A 19,963-nucleotide genomic window follows, 5' to 3' on the forward strand; every position below is an offset into this window, starting at 1 on the left:
CTTCATTTATTGAAGAAATTCTTCAGTTTCTTCATTTTCTTCATTTCTTCATTCTTCATATTCTAAGTTGTAATTGAGATTTTTACATAATGTGTTTACATAGTTTACATTTTATTGATAACAGTGATCTAAGGATTTAAAAATAAAATGTAATTGTGTTCAAGTATGAAATTGTACAATAAATGAATATTAAAGTAAAAACAAAAATAAAGTGCTGAATCCTGCCTTGCTGAGCGAGGTTAAGGAACCAGCATAAGGCCCTGCAGTGGGTCAGAGCTGGGTATCTGACCTGGAGCTCAGGTTCTTTATCATCAAGGGGAGACCTCTAAACCCACATTGCTCTACTCTGTGCTCAGTGAGAGGCCTGAGGGGAGAGAAGTGGGTTTTCCCCTGAGGGGATAAACTATGACAGGCCCAAAGTCTGCTTCAGCTCTAGTAGTAGGTGGTGAAGGTGAATGGAAAGGAGGTAGACAGGAGAAGCAGGAAAGGGAACAACCTCTATGCAAGTCTATAGTCTGCTCTCTGTTGTGGTTTGGATGACCTCCTCCCCCAACTTGGTGGATCAACTTCTAGAATGCCCATGCCTTCATCGCCACTGTAGAGGGTTTCCACAGAAACAGAAAGGCCACCCCCTACACAGCGAGAGGACCCTTGTGCATTTTCATGCTGAGATCGCTGATGCTCCTTTCCTAATCTAGCTGTCCAGGTGAGCTGCCCTGAGATTGCACTTACCTAAATTCCTTAAATTGCCAGTTGCTATAAAACAACAAAGGTTAACAGTTGGCTATTACCTTTCTCTAGTATCTTTAAGCAGATACTATAAATTGGGAAGTAATTACAAATTTCGGAAACATCAGCCAGGACGTACATACAGATAGCTGCCAGGGTTCAGAAACAAGAGCAAGGTACAGAAGAGAGACAGGTACCAGGACCACAATTACCTTCCTTGTTAATCAAGTTAAAACCTCTCAGAGAAGTAGAAGTTGAATCTATCACTTTCCATATTGGAAAAGTAGGTCATTGCTAAGCGAAGTAGAGACCCTTCCCCCTTCCCTCCCCTACTCTTCCCCTCCCCTCCCTTCCCTTCCTTCCCTCTCTTCCCCTCCCTCCCTCCCTCCCTCTATCTATCTATCTATCTATCTATCTATCTATCTATGAGAGCCAGAAAGAGAGCACAAGCACAGGGAGCAGGAGAGGGAGAAATAGGCTCCCTGCTGAGATAAGGCACCCAACTATGCAGAGCTCCATCCCAGGACCCTGGGATCATGACCCTAGTCGAAGGCAGACACTTAACAACTGAGCCCCCCAGGCGCCCTTAGAGACCTCTTTTCAAGTAAGAATTTGAATAAGGAAGTAATTTTTTAAGAATTTGAATTCTTAAGAATTTGAATAGGAATTTGAATAAGGAAATAATTTGGGGGGCACCTGGGTGGCTCAGTGGGTTAAAACCTCTGCCTTCAGCTCAGGTCATGATCCCAGGGTCCTGGGATCGAGCCCCGCATTGGGCTCTCTGCTCGGCAGGGAGCCTGCTTCCTCCTCTCTCTGCCTGCCTCTCTGCCTACTTGTAATCTGTCAAATAAATAAATAAATAAATCTTAAAAAAAAAAGGAAATAATTTTGAATTTGAATAAGGAAATAATTTTCCTAAAGTATGTGCAATAGCAGCCATTTTGACCATAGCCATGGACACAGAGCAGAACTAAAATACATTTGTAGGGAACCAAGTGAGACATCAAAAATTGGGGTTTAAAACTGCTTAGTTCATCAAAAGAATGTACATGGGGGATTTTAAGATTTTTCCTTTTGAAATTATACATATCCTCCCAGAAAAAGTAGCTGATGAAGGAAACTTTATATATGTAACCTTTTCTTTTGGTCCTGAAAAATGCTTTTTAGGTCAGTCCTGATTAAACAACAATATATCTAAAGGAGGTTCCATCTCCTTCCTTTGCTCTCTTTGCCCCCTGTGACTGGAGTCTGTTTAAAGTCTTCTGTGGCAAACAGTTGTGCCCTCTGCTGAAATGTAACTAATAGCATTGGTGGTTTGTTGTAGAACTCAGAGCTTAAAAATCTGGTAAAAAAGTGAAAATGTTCATTCTCTGTTCTAATTTATTATAGGCTGAAGTGATACTTTATTTTTTAACTTAATTTTTTTTAACTGACTTAAAAAATCATTATTTCCTAGGGTTGAAATTAACATCCTGGAAAGGATGTGCCAAAATGCTAGTCTGTTCATTTGTATACGCCTCTTTAGACTTCAGACACTTTGAATAAAATAGAGAAGTGTTCTTTTGTTTTGTTTTATTTGTTCTTTTTGTTTGTTTTAGAAATAGGCTCTTATCTGGTTGTTTGAAAATGTTGTTTTTTTTATTTTTACCGGTGCTTCAAATTAAGATTGATGTAGTTGACATTACTTTTCTTTTGCAACTCAGTCTTTAAGAGCAATTTTTTTTAATTGAAGTACATTTGATATATAGTGTTACATTATTTTCAGGTGTACAGCACAGTGATGATTGGATAAGTCAATACGTGATGCTGTGTTCACTATACCTGTAGCTACCATCTGTCTCCATATGATGTTATTATAACACTATTTTCTCTATGCTATGACTTTCATCCCCATTACTTATCTGTTCCTTAAGTGGAAGTGTGTACCTCCCACACCCTCAGCCATTTCGCCTGTTCCCCCACTGCATGCCCCTCTAGTCATCATCAGTTTGTTCTCTGTATTTATGTGTATGTTCCTGCTTTTTGTCTATTTTATATGTATAATTTTCACTCTCTTTTATCCATTCATCTATGGATGGACACTAGGGTTGCTTCCATATCTTGACTATTGTAAATAATGCTGTAGTAAAGATAGGGGTATATATATCTTCTTGAATTAGTGTTTTTATTTTCCTTGGATAAATACCCAGTAGTGGAATTAGTGGATTGTATGTTATTTCTATTTTTAATTTTTTGAGGAATCTCCATACTGCTTTCCACAGTGGCAGCCCCAATTTACATTCCTAGCAGTGATGCACAAGTGTTGCTTTTTCTCTTACCAACACATATTATTTCTTGTCCTTTTGATTCTAGCCATTCTGATAAAGGTGATATCTCACTGATGTTTCGATTTGCATTTCCCTGATGACTAGTGATGTTGAGCATCTTCTCATGTGTCTGTTGGCTGTCTGTGGAACTTCTTTGGAAAAAAGTTTAGGTCCCCTGCCCGTTTTTTAATTTGATTATTTGGGATTTTTTGGTGTTGAGTTGTATAGGTTATTTATGTATTTTGGATATCAACACCTTATCACATATGTCATTGCAAATATCTTCTCCCAGTCTGTAGGTCACCTTTTGTTTCGTTGATGGTTTCATTCACTGTGCAAATGCCTTTTATTTTGGTGTATTCCCAAAGGTTTATTTTTGCTTTTCCCCCCCTTACCTGGGGAGGTGTATCTAGAAAAATGTTTCCATTGTTGATGTCAAAGAAATGGCTGCTTCTGTACTTTCTACGAGTTTCATGGTTTCAAGTCTCACGTTAGGTCTTTAATCCATTTTGAGTTTATTTTTCTGTATGGTATAAAAAAGTGGTCCAGTTCCATTCTTTTGCTGTCCAGTTTTTCTGGCACTGTTTGTTAAAGAGGCTGTCTTTACCCATTGTGTATTGTTGCCTCCTTTGTTAAAGATTAATCATATAAACATGAGTTTATTTCTGGCTCTATATTATGTTTCATTGATGTGTATGTTTTTGTGCTGGTTTCATACTGTTTTGATTACTACAGCTTTGTAGTGTATCATGGAATCTGGAACTGTAATACCTCCAACTTTGTTCTTTTTCAAGATTGTCTTGGCTATTCAGGATCTTTGTAGTTCTGTACAAATTTTGTTCTACTTCTGTGGAAAATGCCATTGATATTTTGATAGGGATTACATTGAATTTATAGATCCTTTTGGGTAGTCTGGACATGCTGACAGTATTCTTCCAGTACATGAACACAAAATAACTTTCTCTTTGTTTCAGTTTCTTTCATCAGTGTCTTATAGTTTTCAGAGTATAGTTTCTTTCACTTCCTTGATTAAGTTTATACCTAGGTATTTTATTCTTTTTGGTACAATTTGTAAATGAGATTGTTTTCATAATTTCTTTCTGATACTTCATTATTGGTGTATGGATTTCTGATTTCTGGGTGTTAATTTTGCATCCTGCAACTTTATTGAATTCATTTATTCTAATAGTTTTTTGGTAGAGTCTTTAGGGTTTTCTTTGTATAGTATTTTGTCATCTCCAAATAGTGAGTTTAATTTCTTTATTATGAATTTGGAAGCCTTTTATTTCTTTTTCTTGTATGATTGCTGTGGTAAGGGTTTCCAGTGCTGTGTTGAATAAAAGTGGTAGGAGTGGAATCCTTGTCTTGTCCCTGATATTACAGGAAAAAGTCTTAAGTTTTTCCTCTATAGAGTATTAATGTTAATTGGTTTTTCATATATGACCATTATTATGTTGAGGTATGTTCCTTCTCTAAACCCACTTTGTTGACAGTTTTTGTCATAAATAGATGTTGAATTTTGTGAAATACTTTTTCTGCATCTATTGAAATGTGATTTTCATCTTTCATTTTGTTGATGTGCATCATGATTGACTTATGAATACTGAATGTTCCTTGCATCCCTGGAATAAACCCTACTTGATTGTGGTGAATGACTTTTTAAATGTATTGTTGGATTTGCTTTGCTAATGTTTTGTTAAGGATTTTTGCATCTGTGTTCATCAGGATATTGGCCTGTAGTTTTCTTTTTCTGTATTTGTCTGGTTTGGTATCAGGGCAATGCTCCTTTTGTAGAATGTATTTGGAAGCTTTCCTTCCTTTCCTATGTTCTGAAATAGTTTGAGGAGAATAGGTATTAACTCTTTAAATGTTTGGTAGAATTCACCTCTGAATTCATTTAGTTCTGGACTTTGCTTTTTTGGGAGTCTTTTGATTACTGAATCAGTTTTATTAGTAGTAATTATTCTGTTCAGATTTCTAATTTTGTCTTATTCAATTTTGGAAGGTTGTATGTTCCTAAGAATATATCCATTGTTCTCAGTTGTCCAGTATGTTGGCATGTGATTTTTTTGTAGTATTCTGTTATAATCCTATTTCTGTAATATTATAACTTCTCTGTTGTTTCTGATTTTGTGTCCTCTCTCCTTGATGAGTCTAGATAAAGGTTTATCAATTTTGTTATCTTTTCAAAGAACCAGCTCTTGGTTTCATTGAGCTTTTCAACTTTTCAACTGTGTGTGTGTGTGTGTGTGTGTGTGTGTGTGTGTGTGTTGGGGATCTCTATGTCATTTATTTCTGCTGTGATATTTTGTATTTCTTTCTTCTGCTTACCTCCGGCTTTCTTCTTTTCCTAGGTTCTTTAGATGTAAGGTTAGATTGTTTATTTTAGAGTTTTCTTATTTCTTGAGGTATGTCTGTACCACCATACATTTTTTTCTTAGAACTGTTTTTTTTCTGTGTCCTAAAGATTTTGAATTACTATGTTTGCATTTTCATTTGTCTCTGAATTTTTTTATTTCCTCTTTGAATTCTTTCTTGACCCATTTACCTTTTAGTAACCTGTTTAGCCATTATGTGTCTGTGTATTTTGTAGTGTGTGTGTGGTTGATTTCCTGTTTCATACCATCGTGGAAAGGATGCACAATACAATTCCAATCATAAGCTTATTGGGACTTGTTTTTTTTTTGCCTGTCATGTGATCTATTCTAGAGAATGTTACATGTGCACTTGAGAAGAATGTATTTCTTTGCTTTGGGATGGAATGTTCTGTACATATCTGGTTTATGTGGGTTAATATGTCATTCAAAGACACTGTTTCCTTATTTTCTGGCTGGGTATTCTATCCTTTGATGTAAATGGGGTATTGAAGTCCCCTACTATTATAAAAGGAGAAATAGACAGTTATACAATGTCTGTTAATATTTCTGTTATGTATGTAGGTGTTTCAGTGATGGTGCATAGATATGTACAATCGTTATATCCCCTTGTTGGGTTGACCCCTTATCATTGTGTGTTGCTTTTCTCTGTCTCTTGTTGAAGGTTTTGTTTTTAAAGTCTATCTTGTCTGATATAAGTGTTGCTTTTTTTCCCCCCACCATATTTGCATGGTGTATCTTTTTCCATTCCTTCACTTTCAGTCTGTATGTGTCTTTAGTTTTGAAGTGAGTCTCCTGTAGGGATCCTGTAGATGGGTCTTGTTTTTGATCCATTCTGCCTCCATATTTCTTTTGATTGGAGCATTTAGTCCATTTAAAGTAGCTATTGCTATTTTATTCATTATTTTTAGTGGTTTTTGTAGTTCTTTTCTGTCCCTTCTACTCTTGTTCTCTTTTCTTGCGATTGAGGACGTTCTATAGTGTCATGTTTGGCTTTCTTTCTCCTTATGTATCAGATGCTTTGGGTTTTTGGTTCATATGTAGGATTCTAAGTATACAGCAATGTATATTAAGTTGATGGTTAAGTGTGAACACATTCTAAAAGAACTTTTTTTTTTTACTCCTTTTGTGTATACGCTCATATTTTACATCTTTTTATTCATAATTTTGTTTGAATTAAGACCTTTTGTTTTCCATTTAAAGAAGTCCCTTTAACAGTTCTTATAATGCAGTTTAGTGATAATGAACTCCTTTAACTTTTGTTTGGGAAATTATTTTTCTCTCTCTAAATTCTGAATGATAATCTTGTTGGGTAGCATATTCTGTTGTAGGTTTCAGCCTTTCAGTGTGAACATGACATGCCACTCCTCTCAGGCCTGCAAAGTAGTTGCTGAAAAATCAGCTGATAGCCTTATAGGGTTTCCCTTGTACATAAAATTTTGCTTTTCTTTTGCTGCTTTAAAATTGTCTATCTTTAACCTTTGTGTTCAGGTGTGTTCTCCTGTTCAGTTTGTTTGGATCTCTCAGTACTTCTGGATACCTTTACTTCCCCAGTAGCTGTTATGTCTACGAATAAGTTTTCTGCTCCTTTCTGTCATCTTCTTCTAAGATCCTTATAATATAATGTTCACTTGATATTGTCCAAGAGGGCCCTTAATCCATCCTCATTTTCTTAAATGCTATTTTCTTATTGCTCTTCAGCCTGGGTGCTTTTCATTACCCTTTCAGATCACTGATCTGTTCTTCTGCATCTGCTCATCTACCTTTGATTCCTTGAAGGTATTTTTTCAGTTATTTCAATTTTGATTGGTTCTATTTTGTATCTTTTCTTTGTTGAAATTCTGAGTTCTTTCACTTTTTTTCCATTCTGATGAGCATCTTTAAGAACATTATTTTGAACTCTACAAGGCATATTGTTTATCTCCATTTAGTTCTTTCTCTGAGTTTTTGGTTGTTCTGCAGGGAACATGTGCCCGTCTTCTCATTTTGTTTGAGTTTCTGTGCTTGACCCTCTGAATGAGGCAGATTGTACTTCTGAACTTGCAAGGATGGTCTTGTGTATGGTCATCTCCTGTGTGTAGACTCTGTGCCTGTTGATTTTGGCTGGCTGACTGGAGCTTGTCTGGTGTGGGCAGGGCATCGTGTGGCACTCTGGGCTAGGGTTGCCCTGGTGCGATGGCCAGAGCTGACATGGGCATCGGCAGGGCTGTCCCAGAGTGCTAGGTAGAGGGCATCCTAGCAGGACAGCGGAAGCTGAAGTGGATGTGGGCTGGGGGTTTTCAGGGCTCTCCATGCAGTGCACAATCTTGTGGGGCAGCTATATCTGAGGCAGATGCAGCCCAGGGGCATCTGGGGTGCTCCATGCATGGGGCATCTTGGCAGGAGCTGTAGCTGATGTGGGTATTGGCTCAGGCAGTTCCAGGGCTCTCTGGCCAGGAGGCATCCTTGGAAGACCACTAAAGTCAAAGTGGGTGAAAGTCCGGGTGTCCCAGTGTGCTCAGCACAGGGAGTGACCTAGCAGGCAGTTAGAGCTGAGGCTGGCACCAGGTCAGGATGTCCTGGGACACTCTGTACAGGGGCTGTCCTGGTGCTGTGGCCGAAACCAAGGTAGGCATGGGCTGGGGATTCCTAGTCACTCTCCGCATTGGGTATCTAGGCAGGATGGCTGGAGCCAAAGTGGCATGAGCCAAGAGGACCCAGTGTACTCTGCACCAGGGTTCTCTAGCAGGCAGTGGAGCTAGAAGTGGTACGGACGTGGCATCTTCTGGGGTACGTTATGCCTGGGTCACCTTACTGGGATGGCTGGAGCTATAGTGTGTACTGTGCTGGGGCAACTTTGCTGGAATGGCTGGGGTGGTGTGAGCTAGTAGCCCAGAGCTCAGTGAGGCAGTAGGCCAGTGATGGTGCCTAGACCTTTCTCCCATCTACACTATCAGGGTAGATGGGGAACATAAACCATGGTGCTCACCAGCCTCTCCAATCTAGAGAGAGATCCAGCAGCTCCCTCATTGTTTGCTGGGGTTTTAGGGATGGCTCTTTTCTACCATGGTTTTTTTTTTTGTTTTGGGTTTTTTTGTTGTTGTTGTTGTTGTTGTTTTTTTGTGCTCCAGGACACCCAGGGCTGCTATGAGTTAGGGACCCAAGCCTAGGTGGCAGGTCAACTCTGGCACCTGCTCCCTATCTGTGCTATCAAGGTGTTCAGGGGAGTGTAAACCAAGGTACTTGCTGGCCCCTCTGACCCAGAGAGAGTTCCAGCAGCTCTCCCATTTGGTGGAGTTGTAAGGCTGGATCTTTTGTATACTAATTGCTCTTTTAAACCTCCGCTTTTTTGCTATGCCCTAGGGCAAATGAATCTGCTCCAGGTCCCTCGGTGCTGTCCTTCCCCACTGGGGTTCACAGGGGTGGGCTTCTTTTCATCACCAGTTTCTACCTCACTTGCCGTTTTTGTGTGTGCTGTTGTAGAGAAGCCATTCCAGCAACCCTCAGCTCTTCAGGAGGACTTGCTCTGTAAAACAGTGCAGAGTCAGTGTGTCCACAGAGGAGGGGTGTTCAGTTTTCCTGCATTGCCGTCCTGGACCAGACTCAGTATTTTTATGAAGCTCAAAAGCAAAACATGAAAAATTCTCAAGTAATCAACAGAATATTCAGTGTTTAGGAAGAAAGAGCCAATGAATTCAATTGACATTTTCAACTATTTAATAGAGGTATCGGTTGTGTATATGATTTTAGTTTAATAGAAACACAAAATTTTTCTCTGGAAACACTTAACCTGAGTGGAAAATGAAATCAGAACTGAAGAGATTTTGATGCACAAAAACAATTCTCCTCCAACTATAAGCAATGATTCCCAGCTGTGGAGTTTCTCTGCAGTTCAGGGTTCAGACCCAGGACAGGAATGAGGGAAAACTCCTTGCAGGTCAAAAGCTCTGCTGAAGTCATAGGATTGTACTTGTGGGCCCTTAATCAGAGTGAGCTTTCTCAAACACCCCCGGAAGGAGGTCTGGCTGCTCAGGCAATTTTGCTTCACATCAGCTGTTAAAGAAGAAAGCAGACGTCTTAATTTTGCTAAATGACAGCAATAGCACAGTCGGAACAAAAATAATGTCAAGGGGTATCTCTATGAAAATTAGAATAATACTCTCCCACAATAGAAGGCAATGAAAATTTTAACACAACTGTACCTTAACCAAGTCACAACTTATGTATTAATTATTTGTAATAATTACTTGGAACCTCTGAAATGCATAATTCAAATCTGGAATTAGTGTGAGAAGTTAAGATCATGTTTGTCCCCTAAAATGATTTCCTACTCTGGGGGGTCACCTAAGATGAGTCACCTTGGTGAAGTCATCTAGCTTACTTTACATGGGATCCCTTATTCTCAGAGTCTTACTTAAGGGTGAATTTATGTGTGTTATTTTAAATTTCCAAGAATTCCTAGGTATTTGAAATAACCTTTCTAAAAATGTAATAACCTTTCTAAAAATGTAAAGGATTTGTCATCCAAACTATTTTTCTTAAGTGCTATTCTATATCCACCTGAACTAAGACTTCCTTAGTGACAATGCTTTTCAAAACTAAGTGAGCCAGGCAGACATCCATACGTACCAGGATAGCCACCGACATAAATAGGATTGTTGGTGTCTGCCGAGGTAGACTGGGTGTATGGACTTTCAGCACGAACTGCATTCCCATCAACAATCAGAACCAAGCGGTGTTTGCTTTTCTGAGCTTGAAGTGTGTGCCATTTTCCATCGCAGAGAGCAGTGGTAGTTTTGGGCTTGTATGTGGCTGTTATCCTACCGGCACCATTGTTAACATGAAACAAGATCTAGATCAGCAAGACACAGACAAATACCTTGGTGAATTCTTCCATATCTAAGGAACACAATCCATTTATATAACGCTCCTGAAGTGGATAAAATCCCAAAATTCTAAAAAGGAAGACAAACTATGAAAAACTGATTTTGAAAAATAGCCTCTAAAGGATGCAGATTTTATTACTCCCCAAATTACAGAAAGGACCAGTGACCACCTCCATGGGAATAAGCCTGAACCACTGTTTTTGAACTACATTCTCAAATCAGAGGCTCATATTCAGGATAGCAGGAGCTGATGGGTTGACTGAGGGTCAGTTCGTAGCAGTTGACTAGCACCTATGAAGGAATGTTTACTTGCTATCTTCTGACAGACTGTAGGCTCTCTACCATAGCAAGTGGTAACACACACAAAATCTATGACTTGCAACAAAAGATGGCAGGGAAGACTTGCAAGCATACCATGGTAAGGTTCTTATGCTGTATGTGAGGTGGGGTAGTGTATTTCAAGGTAGACTGTAACAAACTGTAGATTATAAACCCTTGGGTGACAGCTAGGCATAGTTTTAATGGAAAAATAATAGAGGTAAAATATACATCAGAAATTACATTTTTGGCAACTGTTATACTTCTGGTAACATTTTTCAGATGTCACATTTTTTCAAAATTCTTTTGAAGTGCAGATGAAGAATTTGGCTGCAAGCCCTAGTGCAGAGAGGCAAGCAGTATGATATCAAGGCAGCTCTGTGTAGACATGAGGATGAAGTAAGAGGGAGTGAAAGGGTGAAGGGTAAAGGATACTTTCTTATATCCTCATCCCCATTCTAGGATGTCCTAGGAGCCAGAAACCCAGTGGGGGGATAAGCAGAGTTACTAGAAACAAGCAAGTAAGATTGGGAAAAAATCTAGAGTACAAAGACTTGTTCCTTCCATTGCAGGAGGCAGTATCTTAAGAAGATTAAGCATTGGTCCCAGAGAAACACAAGTTGACCACAGTGCAAGAGAAGTGGTGCGAAGTGCAGTTGGGTAGACTGGATTTGAGAGACCCTCTTCCGCCCCTCCCTGGCCTAGGAGTTGGCTGGCAGAAAATCCCCAGTTCTCATATGGCCCTCGGGGGATGCAGAAGATGGCTAAAGAGGAAGAGGCAGCAGTGCTCCTGACCGGATGGGAGGGCTGATCTGCAAGGGATGCTGGCCAAAGCTCCAGGATCAGTCCTCACACACTGATGCTGAGACCTCAGACCACTCCTTACAGTCTGCACAAAAGACTTGGTTGTGCCTGAAAACTAGGAGACTCAAGTCCTACCTCTACTACTGTCAAGAGAGAGTTTGCAGAAAAGAAAGACAAGACTCTTCATTCACATCTTGCCTGCACCCAGATGGCCCCAGCAGGGTGAAGAAGGAGAATGAGAACAAGGAGAAACTCTGGAAGAAGTTTTCAAGCAAAAGAGACTAAGGTACTGCTAATTGTTAAATTTATTTTATTCCCAACATGAGAAGGACTGGAAGCTAAAAAGCAAAAGCAGAGTAGTTATAGAAAAAATTTGTTTTTTGCATTGAGAAAAATTAGATGATGGTATATCCATCCCATGGAATACTCTGCAATAAAAAGAAATGAACTGTTGACACATACAAGCCAGATCAACTACCAGGAAATGAGGTTGAGTGTAAAAAGCCAATTTCAAGAGGATACAGGCTGCATCATATGGTTTAGATAACGATTATGAAATAACAGAGAGCTGCAGAACAGATTTGTGGTTGCCCAGCATTAGGGAGGCACTTGGTGTAGATATGAAGGGCTGGCCCCACAGAGCATTGTGGTAATGGTACAATTAAGTGTCTTGATTGTGAGAGTGGACACATAAAGCTAAACAAGATATACATAATAAAATTGTATAGCGCTACACACACCTGTACACATACAACTGGTGTAACTTAAAAAAAGTCTGGATTGTGCCAATGTCAATTTCATGGATTTGATGTTGCATTAGAGTTATGCAAGCTGATAACCCTGGAGGAGCCTGGGGGAAGGGTACAACAGGACCTCCCTGAACATGTTACTCTAACTTGTTCTCAGCCTATAATTATTTCCAAATAAGTTAACAAATATTAGGGAGGGTAAGAGCATCAGTTTGGCAACTTTCAGATGGTGTAGTATAGTTGTAATTTTGCTTTAAATTTAATTTCAATTCTTTTGTCATTTGTAATCTTTTTAGGATTAATTGAACCTTTTCTGCACTCCATTGAAATGGATCATGGGAATCTGGATCTAGGTATTCCTACTGTTTCTTAGTTGCTCTGTTTCTGACCCTGGGGTAACCAGGAACCTCACCGAGATCAAGCACCTACCTTGCCATTTACAATCTCTAAACCGATGGCATCTACTTTGGCGCTGCTGATCCCCAGAAGGACACCGTTTTCAGAGGTGGTACGAAATTCCAGTGTGATGTTTACATCTGATCGGACTTTGTAGCCTTCCTTGACTGAAGAATACAAAGGTAACCTCCAGTTAGGGGTGAGCCTGGCCCAAGGCGGCTCAGGGTCAAAGAGGTCATGGGCTGGCTGGCTGTGCATTTTGCCTCCTGGCTCAGGAAGCCTGGCTCTAGCTCTTTCATCCTCACCAGCAAGTCATTTTCACCCTCTGAGCCTCAGCTTCCTCATCTGTAAGATGAAGTGATGCTCTTAAAGAAGACTTATGCCATCATCAGGGCTAAGCCAGACCAGAGTCCGGGCAGGCCCATCCTTTCATCTAGAGCCACAGAGGGGAAAAGCAGAAGGATTTGATCCATAGAATCCCATCATCATCTAGCCAGGAATAGTCCATTCTGTTTTCCCAATACTGGGTATGTCATCATTTACTGAGAAGATTAGCATTCACACAGGATTTTTTAAAGTGGGGTATAATTAAATGGATATTTTATTTAGGTGATAGGAAAACTGAAAAACCAAACTGGGGATATGTAGCAGGCAATCGTTCAGTTCAGGGTTAAAGGGGAATTGGGACTGAAAGAAAGATGTGTGCTTGCTCTTCACTCCCACCCACCCCTAATCTCCCACTAGAGCCTCCCTGGAAGCCAGAGAAGTGTGATTCCCTGTGGTAGAAAGCAGAACAGAGGTCAAGAGGAGCATGGTCCTGAGTGCAAGTAGGAGTTTAACCAGAAAGCCTTGAGTAATTTGCATTCTAAGGCATTTTTGACATTGAAATTCTTCTACTTAGGATCAGTATTTTTAACAGTCTCAATGGAGTCCTTTTCTTCATCAGACCTGACTTGATTTGGCTTGTCTAGATATTTTATGCTGATTTTTGTCAAAGACATTTATTAACTTGGGCAGTGACAATATGCCTTACATAATTCAGGGGAAGTACAGATGAAACCAGTACCACATGCGTGCCCTCTGCCAGGAGGTGCAGCATTGCTGGTGGGAGCGAGCCTGCATCAGGCCATCTGGATAGCATGCAAGGGAGAAGGCTTTTGTATTGGAAGTTGAGAAATCTGGATAAACTGGAACACTTAACTCACTGTTGTCTTGCTGCAGACCTGTCCAGGAGGCCTGTCCTAGCATTTCATTCTTGGATCAGTATCAGAGTACAGGCTAATAAACCCAAAGATTTCTTTCATGTTGATAATACATACCAAGAGCTGCATATCCACTTCCTTCAAAGAAAGTTCCTTCCTGGACCACTGCATAGCACCTAGTTACTGAAAATGCAGACACTGGCCTTTCCTTGTCCAGCTGTTTGCCATTCACTGTCACCTCCCCGATGCAGGCAGGGACACTATGGGTGATCTAAAACAAATGATAGGACAATAGATGTTCTAAGTATAATGAAAGTATAATGAGAAGGCCAGTTTTTCCTCTGTTTCACCAAAACATTAAAATATTAGCTTTTGGTTTTTAAAATCGGATTTCCACAATAGTCTACATAAACATCTAACTGAAAGAAAGCTACTAGCTAGTAGGATTTGGCTTTCAGTAAAGGTGTTTTCTATGATTTGGGTTAAGTAGTGTAGAATTCAAGAATGCTGGGTTTTCTAATCTGCAAATACAAATCCACTAGTTTTCCTGAATTGTACCAGGGCTAAATGGCTGTGGAAAGGGAAATGTTCATTAACTAACAGGTAGGAAAGTCTGGCTGAGCTTCAAGGGCTTCTAAGGGGAAGCCCAAACACAAAATCTGGGGAAAAGATTTTAAAAGGTTTGTATCACGCAGCCAAGCCCTGGTCTCAAACAAGATAATTTAACAAACATTTTCCTTTACAAAAGAAAAAAGACAAAAACACAGCCACAATAAAGGTAAAATGGGCTCCAGAAAAAGCTGCTTACATTCCCAATGTTCCTGGCCCTGTAGTCAGAGGGAAGGCCTCCTAAGTACAGCTTTCCTTCCACATCCAACATGGTCCCATCTCCCACAGCAGTCACCGTGGGGGCCTCCTGGCCATCGACCATCATGAAGCCCTTTCTTTTAAAGTGCTCTGTCTTGACCTAGAACAAAATGAGAATATTCAGTTTTTAAGGAATCTGAGAAAACAACAGATACTTGTTTGCAACATCTCTTCATTATTGCTATAAATAGCCTGAATGAGACCCTAAAGGATGGCTCCGATTTCCACACAGTTGGTGCTGAAGAGCCAGAGCCTGGCAGGAGATGGGGCAGGCACAAGTAAAGCACATATTAGAACAGGAAGTACTCCCGAGTCCTAGTTATAAGAAAGCAAATGCCATGATCTAGGGGTGGGCTCATTCACCCCACAGGTGGGTTTGATTTACTTCTCATCAAGTCGAGAACACGTTTGGAACCTTTCATTCATCCCACCACTGTCTGCCGAGTGCCTGTTAGGTGTCGGGCACCGAGCTAAGACCTGGTCATCACTTCAGGATGTCGCAAAGGTCCCAGCCTGCAAAGATCTTACATGCTGTAGGGGAGATAGTACACACAAAGCAAGCTAGAGCATTTTCATGACCGTGAACTGGGTGGAATAAAACTTAGCATGAGTGATTAAAAGCTTCCTGAGAGCATACCGTGTGCCATCTGCCATCATTGATCAGGGCAGGGTGGGAAACTCTTGTTCTGCCTTTCCCAAGATCAAACAGGAAGTGAAGGTGGCCCCCGTGCAGCTGGAGTGTGGCATAATCAACTTGGTTCTGATGAGCCATGTAGTAAACCAGACCGCTGGAGGCGAATGTTCGGATACTTAGCTGAACTGAGAGCCTGGAGGAAAACAAGAGCTCGGCCCTCAGAAAGGAATAAACTTTCACTTTTAAAAAGAGAACCCAATCATTGTTTCAGTCTTTACATTGAAAGGTCTCAGCCAAGAATCATTCATTCATTCATCCATCAATTCATCCAATTAATGGTTACCCTATATGTATATCTGCCAGGAACTGTTCTAGATGCTAAGGCTGAAGCAGTGAACATAGAGGAATGTCCTTTCTCCTACAAAACTAATACCAGAAATCTGTCAGATAAAACTGGGTCAAGAGAGGCAAACTGGTGGGTGGCTCTATTAAGTGGGCAGGCAGGCAGCTCTGAAAAGATGGTGTTTCCACTGAGCTCTGAATGATAGGAGCAAGCCCTACAAAGCCCAGCAGGATGGACCTGCCTTACGTTTTTGGACAGCACAGAGTATGTGAAAACAATGGCCTGATTTGGCAGGACAGCCAGGAATCCCCTAGCAGGGCTCTAGGGACACGGCAGCCCACAGCAGTGGACAGAAGCTGGCATCTAGGTGGTTGTCGCAGAAGGGAGCACAGCATCGCCAGAGCACTCAGGGACAAGGAAAGGGGAGTGTGGCCCTGCCCTCGTGGATGAGGGGCTCTGGGGGGGGCAGTATTTCCGTCTGTACTGCAGTGGGGAGTCAGTCCTGAGGGGAGTGGGCAGGGCTTGACTGACATCTTCCAAGTAACCTGTGCTGTGAAGAAGCCCTGTATGAGGCCAGGGGGCCAGCAGGCATTAGCAGGCAGCTGCCACAACCATCCACAGAGTCCGGGTCCTGGTGGCTTCAACCGGGGTCTTGTGGGGGATGCAGGGGGGATGAACTAATTCATGAAATGTTCTGGAAGAAGAAGCAATAGGACCTGTACATGGACTGAATTTGCAGAGAGAGGGAATGAAAATAACCATCTCTAGGTTAGGGTCCTAGGCACCAAGAGGAAGGGTGCCGATGTCTACTGAAAGAGCAAAGACGGGACAGCAGGTTTAGAGGAAGACTGAATTCTTTCTTGGTATGTTGGTGTGGAGGAGCCAGTTGGGGATACACCTCCACAGTCCTAAGCAGAGGTCAGGGCTAGACGTGTGGGTGCTGGTACAAATGGATATTTTAAAGCCACTGAAATATGGAAGTTCCCATGAAAGAATACACAGAAGAGAGCCGGGCCTTCTCTGATAGAAGAGGAACCAGCAGAGGAGACCGAGCAGAGAAGGCAGAGAGAGCAGGAAATCAGGAGCGTGTGGGGCTAAGACAGCCAAGTACCTGTGATAGTGCTGAGGTCCCAGCAAAGAAGGGCTCCCAGGATGCGGGCACAGCAGGTCTGGGATAACTGTGGCAAGAGCAATCAAGAAGTGAGGGGAGGCTGACCGGGCGGGTGGAGAGGAACGAGAGGGGAGAAAGGCAGACTGCCACAGGGGACAGCCTCCGTTTGTTTTGTTTTGTTTTGTTTTTAAATAAGGCCGTTCTTTCAAGAAGTCTTGAAATAACAGCCAGGATACTGTGTGGGTAGGGTGGGATATGGAGTTTCTCAGAGTTTAAGTTAGGAACTACCAGAGTGGGAATGGTTACCAGCATAAACACAGTGTCTGGATTTGAATCCCATTCTGCTGTGTGCCCTGAGCAGGTGACCTGACTTCCCTGTGCCTCAGTTTCCTCATCTATAAAAGAGCAAATAAAGAACATACCTTCCTCATAGAATAGTTAGGAGTCAGGGGGTACAGTTAAATACTGAGGGACAAGGATCTGCTCCTCTTGTTAACACTGATGCTGCTGAGGGTGATAGCTCTGAGAGAAGTGATGGGCTCCAGAGGGCATAGAGGGGACAATAGGACCCCTCTGTGGTAGCAGGGGAAGAGGTACAAGGTGCAAAGGCAGGGGGTGCTCTTTCTGGTAGTGGACAGATGAGGGAGTTCTCTGTGTTCACTGAGGCAGTCATCGGCTGGGGCATGGAGAGTGGCTGTGGGGATTTTGAGTTTTGAGATGAGAGAAGCTAGGAGAAGTAAAAAAAAAAAAAAATGAACATATTAGAGAACAGTACCAGCTGCCCATGTGATTTGGGAGTTCCATCTGAATTCGCTGGCTTCACGTCCAACCAGGGAGGGAAGAGATGCACACTTCTACAACCTTGACCACCAGTTTGGGTCCTGGCATGGATTAGCCAAGTAGCAGTTCTACCCAGGGCCAGTATGCAAAGGAACACCAGTCATAATGGCATTGGGCCCATCCGGGTCGAGGATAAACTGTGCTGGGGTGCTGCAGGGGGGTGGTGCTGAGAAAGCATGAGGGCTTTGAGGTCTTGATACAGTTGAGGAGCTGCTGGGATGGGAAGTAACAGAAAGGAGGCGGCGGCTGATTAATAGGATGCTTCAGATGGAGATTTTGGAGGTGGGATGGGTGTTTACAAAGTAGGGTAGAGTATGACCATGGAGAGACGGTGGCTGAGGAGAGCCCTCTGACAGGAGCCAGAGGACTTGGAAGGTCAGATGTGGAACTGCTGAATTCATGGAGAATGATGGTCTGAGCTGTGGAACAAAGACACTGAGTCAAGGTCTGAAGCCAGGGTGATGGAGGGGGCGGTAACGATGGGTGCAGTCTGAAGGTTTGGAGAAGTGGACAAATGTTGAATGTGGGCTCGCTAAGCCAAGCAAGGGCCCTTGGGGACAAGCAGGTGTGAGGGCAAGAAGGACCGGGCAGATTAGTGAATGGCACCAAGGAGTTTGAGGGGTGCAGTGAGAGAGTTTGGGGGGATAATTTGATCAGATTAGTAAGTGCTTACAATAGAGTAGGGTTGAAAATCCAGATGCTGATAGATGCCAAGAACTTGAGATTCTAGAATAAGAGGAATTTAGAGAGATAACCTACCTATGTGCTTTCCTACATTCATACACAGGGGCAGCAACCGGCCTTCCTCAGAAGGGGTAAGAACAAACCACAGGAACCCCACTGAACCACATCTGAAGCATCAGTTGTGCACAAGGCCTGCATTCCTGTTCTCTGCCTTCTCACCGCTGAGGAATACCTCTGTTCATCTCTCTGTGAGACGCTTAATAAAGACTTCAGAACAATACCCACCTCTTTCTGACAGCCAGCTGATTGAAAGGCAACACGAAATGGCTGCTTTGCATGAGGCCAAACTGGTGAGCACTGGGGATATAGTCTGGGGCTCTGTCCACAGCACACTGTTCCTGTAATAAGAGATGCAGACAGACTCTCACCACAGAGCCAGGACCGCCCCGACATGTACAAGTTTTTCCCTAAAGAAAACCTCTCTGAAGCAATTGGATCAGAACACCAACGGCTACAAATATGTGTTGGCACAGACTCAGTCTTTGCTTTGAATAGTTTACTTGCTATTTCTTCATCTCTGAGAAGGCAATTAGAGCTTCTGGCTTTCACCTCAGTCCCACTCAGGTTTGCTTAAAATTCCCCTGAATTTTCATCAGGGGAAGGGCCGGAGGGTATCTGCAGCCACAGGCTTGGCTACAGCCTGTGCACCAGGAAACAGACCCAGCAGGGCCTCTGAGGGGGTTGTCTGATGCCTCCCAGGCAGTAGCAGGGGAGGTCAGACAGCAGCCACTGTGGGTCTGCTTGGGAACAGCGCCCTCTACACAGTGAGTCCGAACCACGTGAGGCCTCACACTCCCATATCTGGCTTCTGGAGGAGGGAGGGGTGGGTTCGGATGCTACCAAGAGAGCAGGCTGGAAGTCCAAGATGGGCTAGGCTTGGAAGGTACTGCTCTTTGCGTGAGTGCTCCACCGTCTACATGATTAGAGTACATGCTTTAACCCAGGAAGTGGAGGAACCAGAAAAAAGAAAATGAAAACCAGTAACTGCCATTAAAAATATTTGGTCAATACATACACGGTGGAATCCTACTCAGCTGTCAAAAAGAATGAAATCTCGCCATTGGCAGGGATGTGGGCAGAGCTACACTGTGATGCCAAGTGGAATGAGCTGCTGAGTGGGTGAGGGGAACGCATCAGAGAAGGACAAGTACTGTATGGTCTCACTCACATGTGCAATTTAAGAGCTAAAACAGATGAACATATGGGAAGGGAGGGGAAAAAGAAACCATAAGAGACTTAATGATAGAGAACAAACTGGTGATGGCTGGAGGGGGGACTTGTGAGGGATGGGCTTGATGGAGGGGGTGCATTAAGGAGGGCATGCGATGCATCTAACATCCAGTGTTCAGCACAGCTGAAACTGTTGAACACTACATCTGAGGCTAAGGATGCACTGCTCTATGTGGGCTAATTGAATTAAAAAAAAAAAAAAAGATTAAGGAACGCCCCTCTTACCAGACGGGGTAAAGGCTGGGGCTCTGGCAGGTGCTCACTGTCCTCTCCGTGAAGAGTGAGCTTCGGCCTTTCTGAAAGCAAGCAGGTGTCCAAGTCCACCTGTTCATTGCCAGCCGCACTTGTGAAATCCAAATGTCTAGATACAGAGTGTTTACAAAATTAAGATACTGCAAGTCAACACAGGAACCAACATCATTTGATTATTGAACACTAAAATCCATGAAA

General features: G+C 42.4%; 1 protein-coding gene across 1 annotated transcript in view; it reads right to left on the minus strand.

The window, feature by feature from the left end:
• Positions 1-9,091: 9,091 nt before the first annotated feature.
• LAMA1 (laminin subunit alpha 1) overlaps positions 9,092-19,963 on the minus strand; it is a 155,672-nt gene continuing 144,800 nt past the window's right edge. Inside the window, exons 56-63 of the mRNA XM_032875723.1 lie at positions 19,739-19,874; positions 18,509-18,621; positions 15,249-15,438; positions 14,553-14,711; positions 13,862-14,015; positions 12,576-12,709; positions 10,019-10,241; positions 9,092-9,442 (exon numbers count right to left, since the gene is read on the minus strand). Coding sequence (XP_032731614.1) covers positions 9,282-9,442; positions 10,019-10,241; positions 12,576-12,709; positions 13,862-14,015; positions 14,553-14,711; positions 15,249-15,438; positions 18,509-18,621; positions 19,739-19,874 — 1,270 coding nt within the window. The 3' untranslated portion in view covers positions 9,092-9,281. The remainder of the gene's footprint in view (positions 9,443-10,018; positions 10,242-12,575; positions 12,710-13,861; positions 14,016-14,552; positions 14,712-15,248; positions 15,439-18,508; positions 18,622-19,738; positions 19,875-19,963) is intronic.

Source organism: Lontra canadensis, unplaced genomic scaffold (assembly GCF_010015895.1).
Source record: "Lontra canadensis isolate GAN:19392208 unplaced genomic scaffold, GSC_riverotter_1.0 scaffold57, whole genome shotgun sequence".
Classification (NCBI taxonomy): Eukaryota; Metazoa; Chordata; class Mammalia; order Carnivora; family Mustelidae; genus Lontra; species Lontra canadensis.